A 16,137-nucleotide genomic window follows, 5' to 3' on the forward strand; every position below is an offset into this window, starting at 1 on the left:
TTGCGATACTTGAAGTCTGCTCCAGGAAAAGGGATACTTTTATCTCTCAGTAGTCATCTAAAAGTTGAAACTTATACTGATGCTGATTGGGCTGGCTCTATTGACAGAAAATCCATTTCGGGCTATTGTTATTTTGGGGGTGACAACCTTGTCACATGGCGTAGCAAGAAGCAGAATGTTGTGGTAAGGTCCAATGCTGAAGTTGAATTTCGTGCCATGGCACAAGGAATCTGTGAACTTTTGTGGCTTAGAGGATTGTTGCAGGATATTGGTATTGTTGTCCACCTTCCCATGATGCTATATTATAATAATAAAGCAGCCATTAGCATCGCTCATAATCCTGTCCAACATGATCGTATTAAGCATGTGGAGGTTGACCGACATTTCATCAAGGAGAAGCTCGAAGCCGGACTCATCTGTGTTCCATTTGTGAAGTTTGCTGATCAGTTAGCCGATGTGTTCACTAAGGGACTAAGTGGCAAAGTGTTTCATCCTATTTTAGTCAAGTTGGGCATGCATGACATATATGCATCAACTTGAGGGGGAGTGTTGAATTGTATGGGCCAGAATATTGTGGGGGGTATTCTAAACTTTTTACTATGTTCTATCTTATGGACAACCATGTCAGCTATGTTAGGGACAATTTTGTCCATGTAACTTTGACTCTTTATTATAAATAAAGGCTTGGGGTCTATCTAAGATCATTCAAGCATTATTCCCCAAAAACTGTTTTGTTAACATTATATTTTAGAAAAACCCCAGCAATAAAAAATTGAAAATTGCACCTACCGCCGAAAATCAAGTTTTTGTTTATGAACTGGGGGGTTGACTTTTTTTTTCTTTTGGAATTTGATTTTTTAACTATTTTTATTGGATTTAAATAGGGGAGTATTTGCTTATTTATGAATAATATCTTAACTAAATGAAATACAAATACAAAAACATTTACTTAACTGATATTAGGCATAAAAGTGTCTAAGTGTCTATCCTGGTTTCTGGTATATGTAATAAGTGTCTATCCTGGTTTCTCACTAAGTGATCTCCTATTTGGAATTTGTTTTTGCAAAATCTGATAGTTCCACTGTGTTTAACTGGCCTAAAATAGGCTGAGTACCAAGTTTCAGACCCAAACTAGGTCTAAAACCCACCGAAACCAGCCTTCAAGTTGAAAAAAAATGCACCAACTCGACCAAGATCTCGCGAGATCTCGAGTCAACTCGGTTTTTCCCAGGGTCGAAACCTGGCCGAGTTTCGAGTTTTAGTTCTATGCTTACAGCAATGGCAGCAGGTCAAGGAGATCGAGTGGAATAAGAAGAGAGAAGGGAGAAAGGAGATTCAGTTCTCACCAGCCAGGCTATCTCAGCCATTCATGGGTTTCAGCTCCCACCAGCCAGGCCCTCTGCCTTTCATCCTCACAATGGGATAAGAAATTTGCTTAAAGCAATACTCAATCATTCACTAAATCGTGGGGAGCCTCTATGGGCTGTTACATATAAATAGACTCAAGGGGATGAGTCAAAAATAGAAGGAAATAAAATAGCAATCTCTTATATGGCTGAGACTTGCTTTACAAGTATTAAACTGAATAAGAAACTAACTGAAATAGAAAGCCTACTTGACTAAGTTACTAAAATAGAAAAGAGAAACCAAATAACTATTAAAATAGAAACTAAACTAACTCCTAAATCCCCACGCATAGACAAAATTGATTCTTCTAAAAAAGTATTAACACGATCTGGTCTTGGGCCCCACAGGATCTTCTAGTAGCATTCCCACCAAGGCAATATGGGAATGTGACACTATTCACGTGAACAGTGTTTTGGCTTCTTTTTCTTCATGTTTTGTCCTACATCACCAATTCTATAAACCCAAATATTAGTGATTTAAGTTCTATACAGGATTAAGTAAGATTCTATTTTGTAATGTTCTAGAATAGCTTCTATTTCGAAGAGAAATTTAAGTTGGAAAGGATTCTCCCTGCCATACAAAGGGTTTCCTATTTTGCTTATTTCCATGAAGTTGTAAATAAAGAGTAGGGGATCATACCCACTACCAATGATTTGAGAAATAATTTAGACTTGAGCTTGTGATTTCTGTGAGAAACGGGGCACGGTTTTGTGGGATTCAAAACTGGTCAACTGTGGGATGCAATAGGGGAAACCTTGGCGGTATGCCCAGGCTGGAGTTGGTAAGATTCCTTCTCCACAGTTAGGTGAGAGGCCTAACATATCTTTCTATTTTCTTCTTTTCTTCTTCTCAATGAACAAAGGTTAGCATCCTGATTCCTCTATCCTATGGTTTGTAAGATCAGTTTCCTCTCTGAATCTGCTTGTTTATTTAGTCACAAAGGCGAATTTCCATTGGAAGCTTTTTAATCAGGTCTGATCTCAGTTTCCTGTTTCAGACCTGTCCATTAACTCTGGTTGTTCACAGGCACTGAGATCTTCTTGATATCATCTACTGATTCTGCAGTGCTGTGTATATACTGTTTCTGGGATTCTAAAGTATTAAGTCATCCTTCTACAGTTGCTATTCTGGTTGTTGTTTCTGTTACTACTTTCTGTTTTCTGATTAACATGATTTCAAATCCAGCATCAGTTTCTATTTGTTTAGTTTCTGAGATCTATTGCTAATTTTAACTGCTTTCTAAATCTGTTTTTTGGGAACTTTTTATTTTCATATAAGTGCCTTAACTCCAAGTTGGATCCTGACGAGGTTTTGAGGGTTCTTTCACCACCCTAAATAGGACACTCGACCTGACCTCTGTCCTCATTAGGGTGACTTGCTGTGAGATATAGAAAACCTCTTAATTCTGGTTCAACATAGCCCTGCGATTCTGGTTTCAATTTGGAATCTTAACCTCCACCTTTGACTGAGTTAGGATCCCATTAATTTTGATATCAGAGACATGGAGGGATGGCAAATGGAGTTGACGGTTGTTAAATTCTACTTCCCACTGAAGAATGATCGTGCAGGTCTAATTTGGCATCACTACCAAACTCATGCACGAGTTTTTCCAAGACAGGGAGAGTTGATGTAGATCAAAAGAACAAGAAGGCCAGCAAACCAAGTCATCAAACTAGACCAAGAATTGATTAATAGGCTTAATTTGAGTTTTCTATTGTAATGGGTTAATTCTATAACCCCAAATATTAGGGATTTAAGTTCTATACGGGATTAAGTAGTTGTCTCTGTTACTAATTTCTGTTGTTTCTATTTCTAATTAATATAGTTTTAAATCCAGCATCAGTTTCTACTGATATTTTTATATTGATGATATTATTGTCTCTAGTAATTGACTTGTCTGGAATCGAACACGTCAAGTCTTATTACAAGTTACAACAGTACTTCCAGATGAAAGATTTGGGAGTTCTTATATATTTTCTTGGTATTGAGGTCATTTGCAGCAGGAAAGGTCTTAATTTGTCTCAGAGGAAGTATGTGCTTGATCTTCTGAGCGAGATGGGGATGTTAGGCTGTAAGCTTGAAGATACTCCTATGGTTCCACATATAAAACTTGAAGCTTCTGATGACAAGGAGTTTGAAAACAAACATCAGTATCGGAGGTTAGTTGGCAAACTCATATATCTTATTGTTACCCGACCTGATATATCTTTGTTGTTGGTATGATTATTCAGTTAATGGAGAAGCCTAGGCAGGTTTATTGGGAGGCAGCATGTCGCGTCCTGAGGTATCTCAAGGGTGCTCCAGGAAAAGGACTTATTTATCACAATCACGGACACACCAATATTGTTGGTTATTCTGATGCGGATTGGGCTGGTGTTGATAGTGATTAGAGGTCTATTACAAGTTACTGTACGTTGGAGGCAATCTTGTTACATAACTACAGTAACTCAATCTAGTGCTGCAGCTGAATATAGGTTCATGGCTCATAATGCAACTGAATTAATGTGGCTTAAATCCTTTGTTCAAGAACTTGGGTTTCTGGTTAGTAAGCCTATGGAAGTGTTCTGTGATAATCAAGCAGCCATTTATATTGCTAATAATCCAGTCTTCCATGAGAGAACCAAAAATGTTGAAGTGGACTATCATTTTGTCCAGGATGCAGTGATGAAGAAATTGTTTTTACTCTGTTTGTTAGTCCTAGTGATCAACTTGGAGACTTATTTCTCAAGGCCTTGTATCAAAATGTATTTCTCCAAAGGTGTCGCAAGCTGGGCATGGGTGATATCTATGCTCCAGCTTGAGGAGGAGTGCTAAGAGACATTAGTGTCGGCAAGGGTATTTTTCACTATTAAGTTTGTAATTTTGTCCTCATGTGCAACTTACACATAAGTTATATCTCCTGCCCTTACTTAAAATTTGGACCTTCTATTATTAATATAATATTGCCTCCCACCCACGATTGGAGAGAATTTCAATTCTCTCTAATCGTGGAGTGTTGTCTCTCCACTCTCTCTTCTCTTTCTCTTTCTCTCTTCTTCGATCTTCTACTTCTCTTTTTTTTTCTTTCCTTCATGTGCAGGTACTGATCTCAACTAATTCCATTCATCAATTCATAGGGAGACTCTTAGCCTTTATATGTATTTATATAATTAAATAACGCAAACATGGACTCTTACGCATTCAAAACATGTGAACAGCATCTCCACGAAGCGGGGGTAAGGCTGCGTAGTGCCCCTCCCAGACTTTGCAGTAGTGGGAGCCTCGTGCACTGGGTTGCTCTTTTTTTTAACATGGACTCTTAAATAGACACAACCACAATTAAATAATAAAGAAAAACAACCCAAGCTAACACTAACTCCCTGTTCCAGCCGGCTAAAAAAGAGAAGTTCTACATTAACTTAATGACTAAAAGCAAAATAAATGACACTTCAATAATAATAAATAAATAAAGAGATAAGGCTGTAAAACTAATCCCATGATCTGTTTTAAGGGGACCAAAGTCTCCACACACAAGGTTGCTGAAAATAAGGTCCTAATGGGTCCCACGCAAGTTGAGCCAATAAGTTTCCTGAAATTCAGGAAACCTATAACTGCAGCCATTTAACGTCTTCAAATGGGCCCCACAAATTGGATAATCCTGATCTAAGTAAACTACTAACAAAAATAAAATAATACCTCCACTATACATGGCCCCATAAACAATTAAAAAACTAATCCACTTCTAATTTAACAAGTATCCTAATGTTTGGGCCCATGGTATTATATTACCCCCAATTAACAAATTCAAATCCAAGACGTTGATCTTGAGATAAAACCACATCAAACACATCTGATCTTGCCCCTGCATTAAGTACTTATCATGGGGTAGGGGGGAGGGGAGGGGGGAGAAAGCAACAAATTTTATCAAGCAAATTGCTGGACTGAGTTCAAAAATGGGGGGAATCCTAAGGTCATAAGAATGGATAAAGATTCTGTGCGCTGTAACATGGGGACAAAACATGTCTGTGTTTTCATCAATATTTGTAGACACTATAGTGAAATCATGAAATTTTAATCTACTTTGGCTCAGGTCTCAACTTGAAAAGGCCTATGAGCTCAACTGCAAGTATGTTATGTAGTCATGCAACATGACCAGAATTTTTTATCTTGGAGCCATGTGGGGATTACATTGGTTAATACAGCACCATGGTTGATGAGCAGAAACAAGAAATACAAGGCTAAACATGGCTTTGATGTGCAAGGACCCATTGGAAAAGGTGCCATGCTCTAAATTTCCAATTCCCATTATAGAAATAAATGTTTCTAGTATGAATATTTTCATGTCAGTACTGTTTTCTGAGATTTCATCTGTAGTTTTCGCAGAAAGAATAATCACTACCATAAGATTCATAAGACCCAGGTTGGCCTAGACAAGTGGACCAGTTGATCCCCACGCACCAAGGGGAATGGGCTGAGTCAACCCCGTATTCCAGTTTTGACAGAAAAATCACCTCATTTAAAAGATTCAACTACCTCAGCTGGTTCAACTGACAAACCTAAGTCTACGATCTAATGACAATTCTTTCAGATTCACTTATGAAGGAAGGAATCCCCAATTAAAAGCCCAAAAGAGAGAGAGATACCTCACTTCTGAATTCTTGAAGCGCATCACCAGAAATATCCTGGTCTAAGAACTTCTTCACAGCAACTTCCTAAGGAAATTCAAGAACCATGGTTAGGTCAAAAGAACCAGAACAGGAAAAGAGTGCGAAACAGACATTGGCGGAATTTTACACTCGAAAATTTAGAACATAACGAGTGAGAAGCAAAATTGACAGAGCATGCAAATGAAATTCTCATACAACTGAGTAATTACCATACATTCTTGCTAACATAGGGAAGTGTTTCGAGTATTAGATTTGTTAGATTATCCATAGTCTTTGAAGTTTACACATAAGAAAATCATCCTTCTATATAAGTTAAGGCCTATAATATGATGAGAATAGAAAATAGAATAAGCTAAATTTATTTAGAAATCTTCCAACAGGACTGACTCAAATGATTACCATAAGAATTAGTCAGAAGTTGTAGCCTTGTAGAACATTTGACTTATGAGAAAATAGAACAAATCCAAAATTGTTCTCCTTTTCATTCCCATATTATAAGTCAACTGGTCAAGGAACACACCCAGTTAAGGGTTGCAACCTGGCACTTGCCCTGCTGCTTTCACAGGGTCCTGGGAGGTGTTGACTGGAGACAGTCCAAACCTTCAGCATTTTTGCACAAAATGGCTGCTCTAAGACTTGAGTCCACAACCTCACACTGGAAGCTTGAGCACTAAGCAACAGCCCCTTATCAAAGTCAACCCAATGCTTATTGCTTAGAAAAATTAAGCACATGTTACTTCAAGTCTTTCACTGTGAACCAAGGTTCTAAAACTCGGGTTTTGACCAGCCAGAAACCGAAATATGGTAGAAACCTGTGATTTTTTCCAGCCAACTCGAGTTGGTTGTTTTATGGCCCAGAAATGTTTTTTTTTATCTGATTTTTTGTATAAGCCTATGTTTTACATTCTAGACACAATGCATGAACTATTTCCACACACACACACACACACACAAAAACCTGAAAATGACACTTGTGATTTTTGACCCAAGTTAACTAGTGTACGCTGAAGGATCAGGTACAAGAACATATTATAAATACTTAATTCACATACAGTTAAAGTACAAGAACACTAACACTAACTAATTCATGTTAGCCAAATAAAACATTAATGTGCTCAACACTCTCTCAATTCCAAGCGGAGTTTCTTGGTGGCTCCAATCCACGAGCTGCGTACCACTGAATATTTCGGAGCCATTCCTATAAATGTACCATATATGTATCCCATGACATGCTTTGAGCCCAATTTTTCTGATAGTCCATAACTGCCAATCTATAAAGCCCATCATCAACTTGTTTAAGATACCTCAATCTAGAGAAGGGCTCACCGAGATTGTAAGAAGTTAGAACCGACACACATGGCTGGGATGGATACCCGAAGATACTGTCGACAAAGGATGACCCAGCACCTGAACCATCCCCATATCTATATGCAGCAGCAGATGTGATATAGGACAGGTTTGGGAAACCACATCTTTCATCAGAATCAGTCCTATTCCAGCCAAACAAGTAGGATTTATAGGGGTTTATGGGCTGCTGTATTTAAAAGAACAAATGGAATGCACTTAAGAAATGAATGGGGGTTGGGAGAAATATGATAATCAAATAAGAATAGTTTGTTGTAGGTATAGAAGAAGAAGAGCATCTTGGCTTCACACCATCTTGAATTGCATAAGATCACTCATGCTTTCATTCCTTCCTTGCTGGCTTGCTTATCTTCCATCTCCAAAATAGTCTTTTTAAACCCCAAAAAGAAAAAAGGGAAAAAAAAAAAAAAAAAAGGAAGCAAGCCAGCCTAATAACTACTTTTCCAGCAACAACTACTCCCTAATAACTACTTCTCCAGCAATAACTCCCTTACAACATTAGTACACAACAATTCTTTCCCCAAATAAAAATACAACAGAATAATAAAAAGACTACACATAATGCTGGTCATTTATCCATAATGAAGTTACATATGGCTACATAAATCCTTGAGTGATGTCCTCATCAAGATGTATCATGATCACTCCCATTTCCAATTATAATCCAATGAACCGGTGCTCTTGAAAGATGGTCCACCAGCATATCCACCATACAGTCCATAGCCAGCATATGATGCTGATCCAATGCTCTCGAAGCCACTATCATGATGTTGTGCTGGACTAGGGGTCTCTGCTATGAAGGATGGTGCGCGTTAATACCCAGATCCTTTAGTCTCCCCCAAACTCATGGCTTCCATAGTTCCAAACAAGCTAGATATATCCATCCCAGATGCCTCATTAGTAGGTCCAAGTCCATGTTGCAAGGACGTCAACTATAGGTACGTGCACTATGATTCTCATCTTGTGTTGCATGAGTAAACTGACTCTCCCCTGTGAATCTCTGTGGATATGGCTCTGCCTCTGCCTCTGCCTCTGCCTCTTGCTGCTAAAACATCTGATCCTCCTCATTGCATAAGGAATCTAATATGAGATTTTATCATCATAATACCCACCAGTCCTCATACCACCACCACCATCACCACCATGATCATGATCATCATCATCATCATCATCACCACCACCACCATGGCCCTGAGTCTGGGTAGGTGGTTGAGTGGCATCAAAGGAATGGGACCAGTCATCATCATCAGCTCCACTACTACCAGGGTGTAGCTCAAATGGATGTGGGGTCTGTGAATGAACTCTGCCCTCTGTTGTCATATAATCATCAACATTAGCACCCATCTGTGAAGCAATATGGTTGCTGGGTCGACCCCCATCCTCATCTAATAAAGGCTCACCTCGATCACTGACCCACTCATAAAGGGGATTCTCATCATCTTCATCCACTTGGAATATTTCTACCAGCTCAATTGGGCTTGTATCATGTTCCATGCCGAGTCGTATGTGCGCCTCTCTCAATCTCATATTATAGTGCACAAACACCAAGTCCTCTAATCTCTTAACGCGTAGATTGGGTCATTGTTGCTAACATATATAAATTTCAATAAATTCTACCATGTATTCATATGTGTTGTACAAAAAAATTTGATTGTTGGGTAGAAAACACTATTACCTTGGAGCTTGAAGGTTCAAAAACTGGATTAATCAACTTAATGTAGCTTGTAGATGCACCAAACGGCGAAGCAATGCGAAGAAATCAAGAGTTTTGAGCCAAACTAGGTCTCCCAGTGTCGAAACCAGCAATCAGAGGAGTTAGGATTCGAAACTTGCGAGAAATGGCAAGTTTCGATCGAGTTAAGTGATTTATATAGGCTGTCATTTGGTCCAACCAAGTTTCGACCAGTTTTGCCCGAAACCGAGATATCTCGGTCGAAACATGTCGAAACCCATCGAAACCTTTACTTTTTAAACTCCACCCTCATCTCGTCTCGGTTTCTTACGAAACCGAGATATCTCAGTCGAAATGCTGGTTTCGACCTAGATTTAGAACCATGTTGTGAACCCAACTCAACCAAACTGAGGCCATACCCCCCTCCCCCCAATGAGGTAAGACATAGACCAAAGCCTTATTGGAATGGTGAAACCAAGACCTTCAAACATAAGGTCATGTTATGAATAGGCCCTCCAAAACTCCTTAACCGAGAGTAAGCATGTCCGAGGGATGAGGATGAGAGAGCCACACAATTTGACTTGCGATAGAAAACATTAATGAAACACCAACTCATCGAACAACTGAATAAGTACACTACAATAAATAAAAAAACTGAGCTCAAGAGCTGTCCAATATAAAGAAGAGCTCTTGGAAAATCTTCACATGTTTAGGGAATTTCCATTTAGAAGAAAATCATTCTGCCAATAATACAGATAGCAGACAAGGTGAAGTTTCAGTCTCTACTAACAAGAAACTCACAGTTCCATGCCAGTCTCCACGGTATACCTCTCCATATGACCCTGAAGCACAAAGGTTACACAAATGAAATGAATGGATAATGAAGCGAATGAGATTCTGTAGAAGTTAGTTTGTAAAATTGACAGAACAATAAGCATAAGTTATTACCAAGTCCAATACGCTCACCCAAGATGATTTCCTCCCATGGGATTTCCAACTCAGCGACATCATCAAGTGTGCTGTTAGATTTTGAACTATCATTACCTGCTGATCTGTCTGATTTTCTCTCACCTTCTGCATGAGCAGCAAGAGCATCATGCTCCCGGTCACCACTTCCTCGTGGTGCATACCCTGCATGATCTGCATCACCATCACTCCGCACACCACCCAGTTGGTTGAAACATGAAGCACTACCAGGCAACAGGACCCAAGACTCCGATTGCTCATATTGCTTATTGACAGCTGCTGTTGTTGCAACTACAACCGCAGCAGTGGCAGTGGCAGTGGCAGTGGCTGCAGCAGTAGCAGGAACTACGGTATTTGAGTCATTGCTTGACATGGCCGCAGAAACTACAATTGAAGATGCAACAACAGCTGCTGTTGCAGCAGCAGCAGCCGCAGCAAAAGGCACAAATTTCACTTGGGAAGTGTCGGGAGCTAAAGCAGCAGATACTTCAGACCCTGATGAATAAGGTAGTCCTGATGCTTCGCCTGAATTCAGAGGTTGGTTAACATCCAAACCCCCCACATGAACGCCTGAAGGACTTGCTTTTGACTGCACACCATGGTAAGGAAGAGGCGGCAAAAACTGGCGTGGACCACGATCAGCATGAGCCTCATGCCGGGTTCCATTCCTCCGCTTTTTCTTTTCATCCTTATCTTCTCTCTGTTTCTTTGCTTCAACAACTGAGTTATCTTCCCGCTCAGAATAAATTTCAGTGAACAAATTGGGAGGTGCAACAACACCACTTTCCAGCAACACATCATGAAGCTTCTGAGCTAATTGTGGGTTCTCTTTGGCAGCATCAATCATGTACTGTGAAACATCCTTCACTTTCATTCTATGTGCAGCAGGGGAACTGACACCTTCAGTCCATGAAGGAGATCTTGCATGCATAAAAGGATGGCTAGGCCTCCCGGAAGCAAGCACCTTCTCAACCTTGGAGGGATCCCTGGAATCATTGGATGTTAACTTGGATAAGATCTCACCCTTCATTGGCTCTGGTGGAGGTTCTTGTGAAGATCCCACTCCTGGATTCTTTATGTCTATTAGCTCACCTGAATTGTCTTTTTCAATAGAGTCCTTTTCTCTACTGGCAAGACCCCTGGACCTGGATCTCCTGTCCAAAGGCTCAAAATCCAAGTATCCTCCAACAGCACTTGTTAACTCACTGCTAGAGGATTCAACCATGGATTGGTCAACATCTCTAAGTAAGGGATTGACTGCATAGAAAGGTTCATCATATCCTATTTGTGGTCCTGCTGCATCAGATGGGATAAGTGTGCCAGGGTCAGCCATCAGATCAACAATGTATTCCCTGCCATGCGTGTTAACAATCAGCATATTGAACACCCAACTGTTTCAGAAGTCTAAATTTAGTAATCAAAATAACAAAAAGAGAAAAGAAAATTATGTTTTTTTTTCCATTCCTGCTACAAGTCTATTTGAAGCCAAGTTTCAGAAGAAAGAAAAAAAAAACCATAAATATTCCAGAGAGAAACAGAACATATTTTGAGCTAATATCATCTCCGTTAGCAAAAGATTCACCTTAAATGACAAGTGTCAAATATAATCTTTAAAAGACATTATTTTAGTCACTTAGTCCGTTAGTCCACAGAAGTAAGCAAATTGACATCTTATCATGGTTAAGCATTAAAAATCAAAAGGTGAAAAATGGTAGAGAAGCTAAGACACCTCCACAACGAGATGGTAGTAAAGCGCAAAAATTAGGATCAATTATGAATCATGACTGCACCACAAGCAGATAAAGAACTAAAGCAGTTTAATCACATGAGAAGGAGGAAACTTTGGACCAGGAAAATACTTGAAAGCAGAAAAGTTATCATCCATCCTCCACCTCTACTGCAAAATACCTGGAAGGATAGAATTACCTTCCATCCCCAACCTTTACAATGTTCATCGCCACATTATCGGAGCCCGTATACTGCTGCCCTTTCACTAATCGGCACGGAATGCCTACACTATCTGCCAAAACCTGCATCCCATTAATAAGCATTACATAGGCATTATGACTCCTTAAACAATAAGAACGCCTTTCATAATGGAAAGTGTAGTAATGCTAAACAGAAATTAGTCCAAATGTCAATAGCCAATTAAAATAAATATTAAGAGAGCCATCATTTACATATCAAGGTAAGAAAGATGATAAAGCAAAGCGGTTTGATTTAATAAAACCATCAATAGATATAGGAAATATGAAAATTACTGGATGGTGAATGACACCAGGCTGAGTTCTGCAGTTGAAATAAAACCTTGCTACCCAAAAACAGGCTTCAGTTGATTAATTCCCCTTCCCCCCCCCCCCCTCTCAAGATCCTCTTCCAGGGAAAACTCAGGTTTTGATTTTATAGGCCCTAGTACTGGGTTCACCAGTTGAGGGTTAAACAAATTCCTGGGTTAAGGCGATGCCTACGATACCTAGGAAATCCAAAAGCAGCCAATACCATCCATGATGATTTATATTAACATATCAGGGGGTTTATGTTCAATGAAGCATCAGGATAGGAAAGTATGAATCCCAGACTCCATTAGGGTTTTCTGTTCCCCAAAAAAAATTTGGGTTCATTTGCCTACACTGACGTGAAGACCATACTATTCGCACAAAGCTATTTGGGTAACCCATGTGCCTTTGAAAGCAACTTGTTTGCGAGATTCTTCCCAAATTTTTTACACAAGCAACACACTACTGAATGAATCTACTTCCTCATGTTTGTTTCATGTTTAAGGCAAATGGGGAGCCATTCGAGCTTCTGCCTTTTGTTGTCCTTTTGCATCAAGTATCTGGCACCATTTGCTTATGGTGTTCAACCTCGATTTGGTAACTTCCAAGGATATTATGGGGATAATTTGGTTTAGGCAATATTCTCCTTGGGGAGAGGAGGGAATTCTCATGGAGCAATCTCATGATGTTTAGGGGTCAAATCCTCCTCAGAGTCTGAATTAGGGCTGAGAAGCCCCAATTGCTCCTCCCGTTGCTTTCTCTAACCAGTCTCTTGATCTCGACATTTACACTGTTTCAGGCATTGATTAAAACCTTCCTTACAGATTGAATTAGAAGAATTAGAATGGGGGTGGGAGGTATTCAAGTTATGCTTTGAGAAGGGAAAGATGGGTTTGGAGCTTTTCAGGGCCTGAATATAAATGCTGTGACCGGAACATGAATGTCTAGCCTGAAAATGGATGAATTTGCTGGAATCATGAACTCAATGGTGAATTGAGTGGGAAAAGGAGAAGGATGAAGGATTTCTTTCTTTTTTCCAGCGTAACCTCAGATCCAAGCAATCATTAACAATTGAACAGATTCAATTTGCAGTATCGGCATGGTATTTGATGAGATTAAATGCTGGTTATCAAGCTGGGAAAACATGGACGATATGTTTAAAAATATCAAGGTTGATCAGCTATATAGAGACTGAGGTCTCTAAATCTTTTCAAGGAAGAGATATAGGTATTGGACCAGTAATGCTTTGGCAGCCTTTGGGTATTGGCAGCATTATCCGAAGATGGGACAGTTCAATTGTTGGAGCTTTTCTTGGTCCAATAGGAGAAGAGGACTCTATTAGAGCAGAGTTGGATTTTAAAACTGAGATTGAGATGATGATCAGATAGGTTTTCACTTCTAGGATTACAGAAGAAAATTCAGTGAATGTTATTCTTTGGGTGGAGAATCTGAAGGAAAAAGCATGGAGCTATAGTCATTACATCAAGCCCACTCGACTTCTTATTTCTCAAATGCATTTCCAGTTTCAGTTGAAAACTAGATTTTGCTAATGGGGTGGGCTTCGAGGATAACTATGAATTTATGATTCCTCTGAGTCCTTTTATGGGTGTATAGTCATTTAGGGCTTTTTGTTGAGGCCCTTGGTTGTTGTTGTCGTCATTGTTGTATCACTAGGGCAGTTTTCTCTCTCGGTTCTGCTTCTTTAAGATCCTAATATCATTACATGGTATCAGAGCACCTTTGATAGCCTGCGTTAACACACAAATCTGGTTTTACAGATCTCCAAGTTCTTGGTTGAAGGTTGCAGCCATAGTTGTCATGGCGGCGCCATGGCGTCCTGGCGCTGGGAGAGGTGGCATATCGAGTTACGCCATGGTGGATGTGAATATATCATTCGATATGTCTGCAATGGCGTCGCCATGGACGCCATACCACAATATGTTGGCATATCGGTCGATATTTGTACATATAAAAGTTAGATTTAATTTTTTTTTCTTTTAAACCATTTCATAGCTTAGATGCTTTTTATTAATGTCTATTGGAGGTGTAACTTAAAAGTATACACCTGCAATACACATTATCAATTTATCATAAAGTTTAAAAACAATAAACATATTACCCTAATACTTGGGGGGAAATAGAAATCGCAAAAGGCTAAACAGTTCGAGACTTTGAGGTTGAGAGGAGAGAGTCGAGACGGAGGAAGTGAGGAAGAGTTCATGAGACGAGATTCCGGCAAGCTTCCTGCAACTCTCGGCAGCAGTTCTTCACTCCTTCGAAGTTGCGAACATCTCCGGCAACCTCCAGGACTCCATTCCTGTAAGTTTTTATTATTTTGTAATTTGTATTTTTGTTTAATTTGGTTCTTCTTCCTCCTCTCAGTCCTCTGCAACTCGATTTTTGAGTTCAGTTCTTCTCCTCCCAGCAGTCCTCTTCTTCTTCTAATCTTAACTTCTTCTTCTTCAGTTCTTCTCCTCCCAGCCTCCGGTAATGATGAGTGATTACAGCCAGTAGTAGTAGTATCGTTTTTTTTTGTTTTTTTTTTTTCTTTCTTGTCTTGCACAGCCACACATACGCAGTTACACACAGAGACAGGGAGAGAGTTGAGAGATAGAAGGGGGGGGGGGATTTATTTCAGTTAGTACTTAGTAGTCCTCTTGGTTTTTTTTGTTTTTTTTTTCTCTTTTCTTCTTCGCAACTACTTGTACAGTGGGAGATAGTCGAGAGACAGAGGGGGGCCTCTCATTTTATTTTTTTTTTCTCTTTTTTTTTTCTTCTTCGCAACCTCTTTGTTCAGTCCTGTGAACAGGGACTCAGGGAGATAGTCGAGACTCGAGAGACAGAGGAGAGCCTCTCGGTTTTTTTTTTTTTCTTCTTCGCAACTACTTGTACAGGGAGATAGTCGAGAGACAGAGGGGGGGGGGGAGGGATTTATTCCAGTTACAGCCATAGTACTCTGGTTTTTTTTCTTTTTTCTTCTTCTTGCCTTGCAGTTGCAGGCTTGCTTACAGCAGACCTCTACTCTGTTTTTTTTTCTTTTTGCTTCTTCTTGCCTTGCAGTTGCAGGCTTGCTTTCAATTATTTGATAGGTTAATCTATATTTTCAATTTTTCATACTTTCATATACACTAATGGATATTAGTTACACTTTCATGAATTAAACCATAGTGGCATAGTATATTAGTAGTAGTGTAGTACACTTTCATGTTGATTTTTTATGTCATAGGACATATATTATAGCATACTAAATGACATTAAAAATAGAGAAAATAAAAAATTAAACATGGTCGACATGCTCGCCATGGCAACGCCATGGCGGGCGACATGTCGATATATCGACGTGACACCCTTCCGTTGCCATGGCGGGCGACATGTTGATATATCGACGTGACACCCTTCCACCGACTTGGATTGCCATGACGCCGTGACAACTATGGTTGCAGCAACCTATGCTGCTTAATTTATTTTACAGACCCTAGTTGATGACGATACAATGATAAACTAGGGTCTCTACTATCCTTTTATTGGTTTACATGGAGTGAGCAGTCGATTGGATGCAGTTATCTCCATATTCAGACTTGCAGCAGTTCTGGATTTCAGGTTTTGAAGAATTATAAGATCCTCAATTATTTTTTATCTTCCCAGCAGATCATCATAAAGTTTTCAGGTTTTATCCTCCCTTATTGGAAAGCCACTCAACATTAATTTGAAGCAGATCAACCTTGCTGATCCCATAGTTGTCAAGTCGCTAGGCGATCCAAGTCGTTCGAGGTCCTCCCTAAGCGCTTAGGCTCTTAGGCAGTGC

General features: G+C 39.6%; 1 protein-coding gene across 2 annotated transcripts in view; it reads right to left on the reverse strand.

The window, feature by feature from the left end:
• The window catches only part of LOC122650237 (probable serine/threonine-protein kinase SIS8), an 86,942-nt gene that overhangs the window by 32,629 nt on the left and 38,176 nt on the right, over positions 1-16,137 (reverse strand). For both annotated transcript variants that reach the window (XR_006331400.1, XM_043843586.1), the window contains exons 3-6: positions 11,983-12,086; positions 10,039-11,408; positions 9,892-9,932; positions 6,030-6,098 (exon numbers count right to left, since the gene is read on the reverse strand). Coding sequence is in view for 1 of the 2 variants with exons in the window: in XM_043843586.1 (XP_043699521.1) it covers positions 6,030-6,098; positions 9,892-9,932; positions 10,039-11,408; positions 11,983-12,086 (1,584 nt within the window). In the remaining variant the exon portion in view is untranslated. The remainder of the gene's footprint in view (positions 1-6,029; positions 6,099-9,891; positions 9,933-10,038; positions 11,409-11,982; positions 12,087-16,137) is intronic.

Source organism: Telopea speciosissima, chromosome 2 (genome assembly GCF_018873765.1).
Source record: "Telopea speciosissima isolate NSW1024214 ecotype Mountain lineage chromosome 2, Tspe_v1, whole genome shotgun sequence".
NCBI lineage: Eukaryota > Viridiplantae > Streptophyta > Magnoliopsida > Proteales > Proteaceae > Telopea > Telopea speciosissima.